The sequence below is a fragment of the Diadema setosum genome, chromosome 5 (assembly GCF_964275005.1).
Source record: "Diadema setosum chromosome 5, eeDiaSeto1, whole genome shotgun sequence".
NCBI lineage: Eukaryota > Metazoa > Echinodermata > Echinoidea > Diadematoida > Diadematidae > Diadema > Diadema setosum.
Window position 1 is genome coordinate 26,263,649 of NC_092689.1, and position 10,859 is coordinate 26,274,507.

A 10,859-nucleotide genomic window follows, 5' to 3' on the forward strand; every position below is an offset into this window, starting at 1 on the left:
TGTAACTTTATACTATTGGTAAGTAGGTGCCTACATTGATGACTGTAGTTTCAAGTCATATTAATGTGACTAACAAAAGACATGGCGAGGGAACATGCAAGTTATGCCGAGTCGAGAGGAAGGTGCATTCCAATGTCTTTTGTTAAACATTTCAGTACTTTAACAATGATTGACAGATGATGTCATCTCAAGAATATTAATATTGATTGGTTTGGAAGGATGTTTTGTGGGCGTTCCCAAGTAATCTGAAGAAAAATAGAAGAAAAAAAATCGTTAAAAATATATGGAATGTTTCTAGATATTCATTTCACCACAAAAGTGATTTTGAGGGTATCATGAATCAACACAAATCAACATGCATTTGGATTTCAGGGCCCCTTTAAGAGCCTGCAAGAATGCATGGAAGGTGAACTTTCAATACTTGGGTTAGCTCGAGACCCCCGCGACGCTTGTTATTACTCAGGCCCCTAGAATTAGATGCCTACACTTGGTTTTAAATGTATCAAATTTTCTTCCTTCTCTGAGATGAAATATGATATACTATGTATGTTTCCTATTCTGCATGAATTTCTGCTGAAAACTGCCATTGCTTAATCTAGTATGCCTTTGAAATATTCCTGAAATATTGTCATGTTAAATTTCCGAATAAACCGTATTCCTGTAATGTGTAGGTATTCACATTCATAAACACTTTTGACTTATTGATTTGATGCTGTGATTTACCAGTTGCCATATATATTCATCGGCCTGCGCATCAAAGTATCTGTCTATCCACCTGTCTATCTTTCAATCTCTCTCTCTCTCTCTGTATGTATGTATCTATCTGTCTATTTATCTATCTATCTAGCTAGCTAGCTATAGAAAGTCTATCTATCTGTCTATCTATCTATCTATCTATATCTATTAGTCTATCCATCTATCTATTGATTTATCTATCTATTTATCTATTAGTCTATCTATCTATAGAAAGTCTATCTGTCTATCTATCTATCTATATCTATTAGTCTATCTATCTATCTATCTATCTATCTATCTATCTATCTATCTATCTATCTATATCTATTAGTCTATCTATCTATCTATCTATCTATCTATCTATCTATCTATCTATTAGTCTATCTATCTATCTATCTATCTATCTATCTATCTATCTATCTATCTATCTATTAGTCTATCTATCTATTTATCTCCCTATCTCTATCCATCTCTCTACACAGAGCATGCAGATGTATTTTTGCAAATAAGGATCAGGTCACAAACATTTTCGCGAGAGTTTTTATTTTTTTATTTTTTATTTTCTTTTTTGCGATTCTGACTTCAAGGCTATGGTACATGCACACTAATGCCTGATAGTTCACGATATTTTCATGTGTTGTTAAATTAGCGGCAAACCATTATTTGTGAAATTCCTTCGAGGAATTAACAGCCTTTACAGTATCTGTATCTTCCTGTTAAATATGCATAATATAACCCGGATCCCTGCTATAAAATATTAGTCTGTTATTGAAGTTTCTCATGAGATGTTTTCTATCAGAGCTGCCCTGCAGATTTCTCTTCATTATTGAAGACACATGTACTGCCTAGTGTAAAATATTCACCCTGCTAGTGATGGAGGTAAAATGGAAGGACAGAAAGAAAGGGAGGGGGAAGAGAAAGAAGGAGAGGGAAAGTAGTTATTCTTCTGCTGGTGTGTGCCACATAAGAGAGAATTAATTGAGAACAAAAGGGAAGGCACTTCCTCCAGGCATACAGAATAAAATTCAGCTCTAATTCAGAGTGGTTGATAAAGACGGGTTTATTGTCATAGGGTATACGTACAGAGATCGGTGCAGTATCCTCACCACAGAACTCTTAAAAGTTCTGTGATCCTCACCCAAAGTAATATTGTGCTACTGTCAGCCGTAAGGGGCGGTATACCTAACAGGCGAAGGCAGAGTGTTACTTGGCAACAACACTACCACAGATCACCCCGTACGTGTTGAGCGATTCTTTCCGATTGTAGGCCTAGCAGAAAAAGTTCAGCAAAATGCCGCAGAACGACATCGAAAATAGAATGATGGAACCACCACAGATATATGTGGAAAGAACTCTTGCGATTGTAAAGCCAGATGCAATCGACAAAGCGGAAGAAATCGAAGAAATTATACTACAGTCCGGCTTCACAATATTACAGGTTGGTAGAGCTACTGCGCCTTCAGTCCCATACACTGGGTAACGTGTTAATCACTTGTGTTAAGAACTAGGGGCTAGATCTAGGCTCGCTCTAACGTTAGGGTCAATTGTAGAGCTAGACAAAATTATTATCTAGAAACCCTACTACGGCACCCACGTCTAGACCAATCTAAATAGAGTCTAGCTGCATTTGGTATAGGTAGACCTAAACCAGAGTCTACACAGCCCTGTTTTTAGTGTTGCTTTAGAGTTTTGTAAAGCCACGTTATTGCTTGAGGTCTGTGTCGCTCGTGACTTCAAAAAACAAACAAACAAAAACAAAATTGCACCGAAATCGCAGGAAATTCTTAATTCTAGCTTGTCTATTTTAAAGTACTCATGTAATTTGTAAATTTGAACCTATTCTGTTAGAATCCCAATTTTAGTGTGTGCAAGTATTGGAAAGCACTGATGTCAACATTGACTTTCAAAGTTTCATGTTGTCGCTCAAAACAACCCCCTCTGGGTTTGTGAGTCTGAGAAATACAAATGTAATTCGTGATTGTAGCATTGTTGATTTGTAGCTACATTGCTGATACTGAAATTAGCCATCTATGTGTTTTTCATGTGCTAGTAGTAGGGGCTCTAGTAACTATACACAGCCCAGTCGCTGTACATGGTACGTCGCGACAGGGCTGTACGCGCGCGACCACCAATCACTAGGAGAGCGACGTAATCGTATCACGATAGCTTTGACTTTTGATACTTACGATCATTTTTGTCACCTCAAACTCATCGAGTATACTCTTCAATATTTACTCTACATCTGATGCTATATATATTCAAATGTACGTAATGAAACTTACCGAAATTGATCATCATATCCAGCATGTCCACACCATACACAATCTTTCACGCCAGGCCAAGCTTAGATATCGGGTGGTCACGTGATGTGAATGCCCTTTCAAGCAGCGTACGCACGGTTACTAGTATACAGCTATAAACTGTACTGGTTTGTTCGACACTTTCAACGCACACGCGCTCGCTCTGGAGCACATCCGGTCACGCATGCGCATAAGTCAAGGCGCCATTTTGAATCCTGCAACGACGAAGCCCGACGGTCAGGAATTGCGCTAGAAAGTGTCATTTATTTGTTCCACGGACTTATCGCAAGTGGTCTCCATGGACCCAGTGTGGCGAACTATTCTTCTGTAATAGAAACATGCATTTAACGTGAGTAAAGTATTTTGTTTAAAGGAGAAAAGTATACATGTTCCTAAGTTTTGTAGTTGTGTTGAGGTTCCTCACTTCGAGGCTGCATGCCGTGCGCGTCAGACGCTGTTTTCGCATAGCGTAACAGTGTCTGGTCGGGCTAGGGCTCTAGATTCTAGTAACCAGGAGCTGCGCTGTATTGACCCGTACTTCAGAATTGTGTGTCACTGTGTGTGTGTGTCTGCCTGTGTGTTGTAGGAACTGAATTTCTCAACCGTCTTCATTCATTCAATATGCCGTTAATCATGTGCACTTTGATTCCCGGTTACTTGAAAATGTCTCATTGCTGGACATTAGAGTTGAGTTGAGTTTATATAGTACAGTTGTCTGTCTCGGTGTTTGCCCACAGAAACAATTACGCATCCTTATTCATTTATTACTGCGCTCATTACTCAGAGTTTCACCTTACTGGTCTTTCAATCTGCAGAAAAGGAGAGTCCATTTGACACCAGAACAGATGAGTGATTTCTATGCTGAGCACTTTGGAAAGATGTTCTTCCCAAGTCTGGTGGCATACATGAGCAGTGGTCCAATCATTGCAATGGTCCTGGCCAGAGAGAATGCTATTGGGTACTGGAGGGAGCTCTGTGGACCAACAAACAGTATCAAGGCCAGAGAAACACATCCAGACAGGTCTGTATTTGAAGTTTTTTTGTTTTGTTTTTTCATTTGCTTTTTATTTCTTTGTCTGTGTATTCTGCAAGTCAGAAATTTTCATAGGTACTCTTCAGTTAGAACAGACTAGCCCCCACCAAAATATGCTGTCAAACGAGAAAAGGAATGGTTGCAGTAACAATATCTTGGAAAAGTAGTGCCTGTTTCATAATAATGGGATGATTAGTTGGTTTTCATTCATAATTCATTGCTCTTTCCTGTAGAGAACTTTAGATCTTGCAAAGAATGGGTGCTGAATGTCTTAAAAATCACAGTAGAATAATGCGCATTTACAGTTGCATGTAATCTGTTTGTCATAATGGTAACATACATGTACAACATCCCATCATAATTGCATGAGTAATTTGTTCAAAGATTTGTTTACATTTGCATGTCTTTTTGCTGTTTTGTTGTAATGCATTCACTCAAAGTATCAGAAGTTGCTTTTCATTAATTTGCATAATGAGTTCCCAGGTTTTGTTTCGTTCTCAAGCTACAATGTATTATCATGAATTGCCCCTATTTTTATTTTTGCTATTATTGTTATTGTTATTATTTATCCATTTATTTATTTATTTATTCATTTATTCATTGATCATTATTATTATTTTTTTTTCGTGGGGGGGGGGGTAGAGAATCCACAACCTGTTTTACCATGACCACGATACAAGTTTTGACAGTGTTGTACATGGTCATCACATACCGGCAGTTTCAGTACTTTGTGTGGGTGTGTGTGTGTGTGTGTGTGTGTGTGATTCAAACAAGTTACATGAAGTATTCCAACTCTGTTTAATCGATGATTTCTAGTATCCGTGCAATGTATGGTGTGGATGACCAGCAAAATGCAGTCCATGGCAGTGATGGCTACCACAGTGCAGAGAGGGAAATCCGATTCATGTTTCCAGACAGTAAGTACATTTATAGACTTTTATTAGACTGTCTGCATTCACTTTATGCAATAATAATATTGAAATGTCTTTAGGTGATGATTATTTGTTGATAATTAATTACTAATAAATTCAGGCAATAGCTAACTTCTAAAGAAATAAAACTGATAAATTCCTACAAGCGCAAATAGCACCTTCTTTGTAGCAGCAGTCGGCATAAGATTCTTAGTATGCTAATATTTCAGGTAAGCATTCATAGATTTGTTTCTCCTTTTCAGTCTAAGACATAATGATGGAAGTCAGCAAAAACGTTTTTATTTTGTATTTTCAACTTCAAGCAAACAGTTGAGCATTTTGATATCTACCACAGGCAGTTCTTTCTGCTTTCAATTTGAGAATTTATTTCTACTTTCTGAGAAAGGAGAACTGTACAAAAAACACCATGACAACCAAACAGAAATCATCAAGCAATTATTATGGCATGCTGTTTGTTTGTTTGTTTGTTTGTGTGTTTGTTTGTTTTATACACAGGTTACAAAGGTTTAAAATTGGATGGAGGAGAGAATTATAAAAGATAGAAGGTGAAAACAGAAAAAAAAAGAGCAAAATATGGAATGTACTCATGCCACTGTACCTGAATGTGTTGGACAGATATGAATGTAAGATATTGTAATTAACAGTGTTTGGACTCAAATTCCATCCATAACACCCTGTCTTTATCAAATTATCCAGGTGTGATTGAGCCCATACCTGCTGGCCAAGCAGCAAAAGACTATCTGGCCAAGGTGGTGAACCCAACACTCCTCAAGGGACTCACAGAACTCTGTAAGAAGAAACCCAAGGATCCAGTGGTAAGTGAGCACGATCCTCTCTAAACCTTACCACACCTTACTGTATTTTGCATGCAGACCAGTGCATCCCTCCGCTGTGCTTGTGTACATGTATATGAGTGTGGATGACGGTATCAGTGTAGAATAATGATGTTATCTTTCTATTAAGCCTTTTGAGCATGAATATGGTGGCCTTCTTGTAGCACTTTGACATTTGAAGCTTTATTTGGTTTATCCAACTTGCAAGTACCATGTACTTATCTGTATATTGATATTTTTGTTGTTCGTCTTCTTCCTACCAGTACTCTGTGTTCTTTCTTTTAAGGGGATGGGAAAGAGAAGTTATTTAATGGCATTTTTTTTTTTTTTTTTAAGTGCTTGGCAAGTTTACACTACCTGTAATTGCATGGCCAAATAATAAGTCAGGCAGTTAGATAAGATGACTGTTATGTGGATGTTAATTTCCATGGACAATGGATTTTGTTGACATTAGGAGGGTATTTGTAAGAACTGTAACTACCACTGCGCAATGCATGTGTGAGGTGATTATATGGGTTTGCACAAACTTGTCAGGAAGAAGCATTTCTCTGCATAACTGAATTCTCGCTGAAATATATGCACTGCTGTTGTCACATCCTGTGCAGATCTGGCTGGCTGACTGGCTGCTTGTGAACAACCCCAACAAACCTACAGTGAATGAGCCATATGTTGTTGAGGAGCCATAGACTTTCTCTTACCAAGGATGTACAACTGTTAGAGACAGAGACTTTTGTTCAGAGAAAACTGCTGCCTCATCATGACCTTGATAATGTAATCCATAAGTGTCACCCTGGAATGCAGAGTTCAGGAATGAAACCAAGGTTCTGGAGTGCCATCTCAAAAGCAAACAGAGATATTCAGAAGTTTTTCAGCCTGAAGTGATCTGGTTGGGTGCTGTGCTCAATCCTTTTTCTTCCTTGGATGGACATGTATACATTATACATGTATATCTTAAGTATGATTTACCCACACATGTATTTGAGTGTCTTACCATTATGTCATGGCACTATGTTGTAAAGGAATCCAAAAATATTAATATACTCTATTTGCAGACACAGTTGTATAGTGTTCTCACTGTTGATCAAAACTGTTTAAAGCCCATTGGCCTATTGACAGAAAGAAAGACCTATGTTCCAAAGAAAGTAGTACACTGGCATTCATCAAATTACAGTAACTCTCATGAAAGTTGACATTGCATAAGTCGACACATTGTGTCAGTGCAGTGAAAAGTCCATAATTTGTCTATTTGTTCATTATTTTTTGTTGAGTTTCACATCAAGTTGACAAATTTTCAACAGTCTCACACATAACAACTTTCATGAGGTTTACTGTACTTATTTTCTATTAGCCATTTCCTCGACACATTCTTAGTAAATCCTGCAGCGAAGTCATCTAATCATTTGGATGGACAGAGAGGTGTATTTATATTGAACTGTGACCTGTGTCAGTTGAGAGCCAAAAGGGGAGTAAAGCAGTGGAACATCTGTAGAGATAACACCCTTTCTCACCTCTCAATTGATGGAAGTGTTTGGTACTCCAGTGACAGCATTTATTTTATTCCTGAATATTCAAAGATGCATAGAAACATTATGCTGTAGAGTGTACGTGTGTATGTCCCTTGAAAAGAATTCCAGACAATAAAATCACAGAAATTTCCTATATTCTGTCATGCCATTATTCAATTTCTTCTCCAAGCTTATATATAATCAACTTTGATGTAGATAATGGAAACACAGAATATCAAGTCATTTGTTATGCAGGACTAATAGATGATATAATTGTTGAGAGAAGTTTTGTTTAGTTTGACTCTCTGTCTTGCTGGAAAGGATTTAGAGGGGATTGCTCTTCACTTATTCATTTATGTGCATTCAATTTGCCATGTCTTTGATGATTCATGAAGTTTATACTACATGTTTTGAGTCGTATTCATAACGTTATTATAAAGCATTTGAGAATTTAACCTCATGGTAAGTGAGAGTTTCATGGCATGACATGACATTCAAAATTCATGTGTAGTTCATTTCAATTACCTTTTTTCTCTTTTTAAGTCATAATTAAACAATTGATTCTGAAATGCAAGACATGAGTCAGTTCATTTTGCTGGCCCTTGAAATGTCTGTTTCAATAGTGCATTGTGTTGTCTAAATTATGAAGTATCTAACTTCTTTTATCTTCATGTTACATAATGGCACATGTATATAATGTATATAGTCGAATTGTAAAATAAAGGTCCACATCTAAATTTTTAGAATGTTATATTTTTTATTGTGTTGTAATTGATCCTATATTTAACTGCATTCACCTGCACAAAGGTTGAATTTCTACAATACCATGTAGTAATATAAATCTCACAATGAATTTTGGATGCAAGTTGAAAACCTCACACATCAATATTTGCACATGATGTAAATATAATCATCCTTGTTTGCAACAGTGTGCCTACTTGCAGCAGGGGCCATTTCATTTGTTGATGAAAAGGCCAAATCAGGTGCAAGAGTTCTCTACCCATAACACTTGCGAACAACTCCCACTTTTGTTCTTAAGTAAGACTAAGCACGCTTGACACTCTTTAGCTGTTTTATCAATGAATGAAACTCCCCCTGCCGCAAATAGGTACCCTGTTGCAAACACAGATAATTACTTGATAGATAAATACATGTAGATAGATAGATAGATAGAGAGAGAGATAGTTTTTAATTCCACAGAATCAAGATATCAACTACTGGAACATATGGCAAGTAAAAATATTTGCATGCTTTTATTTTCATGGTAGTTTCTGGTAGCGCGAAATGCACGAAAATTTCAACACCGCGAAAATTTCCACTTTTACAGTATACAGTCAAGCCCGTCTATAGTGGCCACCTGCTGTCTATGGCCACTTACATCCCCCCCCCCCCCCCCATTCCACGGGAATAAGGCATAGAATTATTAGCAACACTGCACACAGTTCATGACATTCAAATAAGACAAATGCTGCTAATGACTTGCTGCCTTATTCTCTCAGGATTGGGGGGGGGGGGGGGGTTCTTTAATACATCCTGTACCTATAAAAAATATAGCAAGAAACTTTTGAGTGAATTGTAAGCATAAAATTTATTGATTAAATACAGTTGTATCACAATTTCAGTGTGCATTAAGTTAATTTAATGAAGCACTCTTATAAACACATACTGGTACACTCTCATAGGGATATCAAAATGTAAAGCACATTTGAATATACTGTAGATGACTCCAAGTATAACAATGTGTACAATGTATATCAAAATGGGACGCTGGAGAAATACTAAAGTTGGATTCATGACATTCACTCCTGCGACAATTGCTCCCATGAAATATCTGCATGTTAAGAAAAACATAAAACCTAAGCACAAACATAGCCGTAACCCTAATCCTAATCCACTCATCACACTACACACAAGGAAAAGTAGAAATTACGCGGTGCGTAATATATGTCCCCGCCGGAAGTAGCATTTTGTAACAAAATGTGCAATAAAGGTAAAAAATCAAGGTCAAAGGTCAAAATTCTGTGTAGAAGTTTTGAAGCCCTCACCTAGTGCCATCACATAAAGCAAATGGAATCGAAATTGGGTTAGAAATGGCGAAGGAGTAGCATTTTGTAGCCAATGTACAATATAGGTCAAAAATCAAGGTCAAAGGTCAAAGAAGACAAAGGTCAAAATTCTGTGTAGAAGTTTTGAAGCCCTCACCTAGTGCCATCACATAAAGCAAACGGAATCGAAATCGGGTTAGAAATGGCGAAGGAGTAGCATTTTGTAGCAAAATGCACAATATAGGTCAAAAATCAAGGTCAAAGGTCAAAATTCTGTGTAGAAGTTTTGAAGCCCTCACCTAGTGCCATCACATAAAGCAAACGGAATCGAAATCGGGTTAGAAATGGCGAAGGAGTAGCATTTTGTAGCAAAATGTACAATATAGGTCAAAGGTCAAGGTCAAAGGACACAACTGAAATGCTGTGTAGAAGTTTTAAAGCTCCCATGTAGTGCTATCATATAAAGCAAACAGAATCAAAATTGGCTCATAAATGACAGAGAAGTAGCAAATTGAGCATTTTGATCACACACGGACGCACACACGGACGGACGCACGGACGCACGGACGGACGGACGCACGGACACACACACGTACGGAGCCCGTTTCATAGTCCCCTGCTCGAACTCGTTCGGCGGGGACAATAAAACCCTATCACAACCCTAACCCTACACTTAGAGAAAATAAAACCAGATCAATTATTGCAGGAGCAAATGTTGGGTCTCCAGTAATGTCAAATGGCATTGGAATGAAAAACAAATAAACAACAACACAAAAAACCAACAAACAACACACCTGTACTGTACATTTGGGTGACAATACACAAGAACTAACATGAAGTGAACCGTAAAGAGAAGTGAACTGTAAAGAGATGTATAAATATTCAGTTGTGAGGCCTGTCACACCCTGCCCAAAGAAATGGAGGCAGGAATGGTAATGTTCATACTAATAATATAATCATATATGTTCAACAGAGAGAAGGTTGGTAAAGACAGAACAAATGAAATGGATTGAAACAAAAGACACATTATGAATGCACAAAGAACCTCAACATCTCCCCCTTCCTCTATGAAAATATAACAATGATGGATTTGCTAGAATTACTCTTATTGATGCAGGTTATACACATAAGTACACTAAACACAGTAAAATTGGTGGTTGTACTGCAAACGCGATTAACAACATCCACACACAATGTGCATATCTAATCACATTAAAAAACCTTTAATACATGATCTCTGCATTTTCGTGATTTTTCATCACGTAGCATTAATGACATTATTGATACACTGACACACAGGCTAAGATTGTCTTTCGCATGATTTCATGATGAATTGTGTAGGACATGCATAATTGCATGATTGAACTGTCGATGTCATCAGGGGTGAAGATTTGAAAAGCATACTTAAACTCCTGGATATTGTGGGGCTCACAGCTGGTACACTGAATTTCTACTCATTCCTTACAAAACAGATGG

At 37.5% G+C, this 10,859-nt stretch overlaps 1 protein-coding gene across 1 annotated transcript; it reads left to right on the forward strand.

Moving 5' to 3' along the window:
* Window positions 1–1,965: 1,965 nt before the first annotated feature.
* On the forward strand, window positions 1,966–8,069 carry LOC140229226 (nucleoside diphosphate kinase homolog 5-like). Its single transcript, XM_072309500.1, has 5 exons — window positions 1,966–2,173; window positions 3,851–4,056; window positions 4,885–4,985; window positions 5,697–5,815; window positions 6,439–8,069. The coding sequence occupies exons 1-5, from the start codon at window positions 2,027–2,029 to the stop codon at window positions 6,517–6,519; spliced, it is 654 nt and encodes a 217-aa protein (XP_072165601.1). The 5' UTR covers window positions 1,966–2,026; the 3' UTR covers window positions 6,520–8,069.
* Window positions 8,070–10,859: the final 2,790 nt, after the last annotated feature.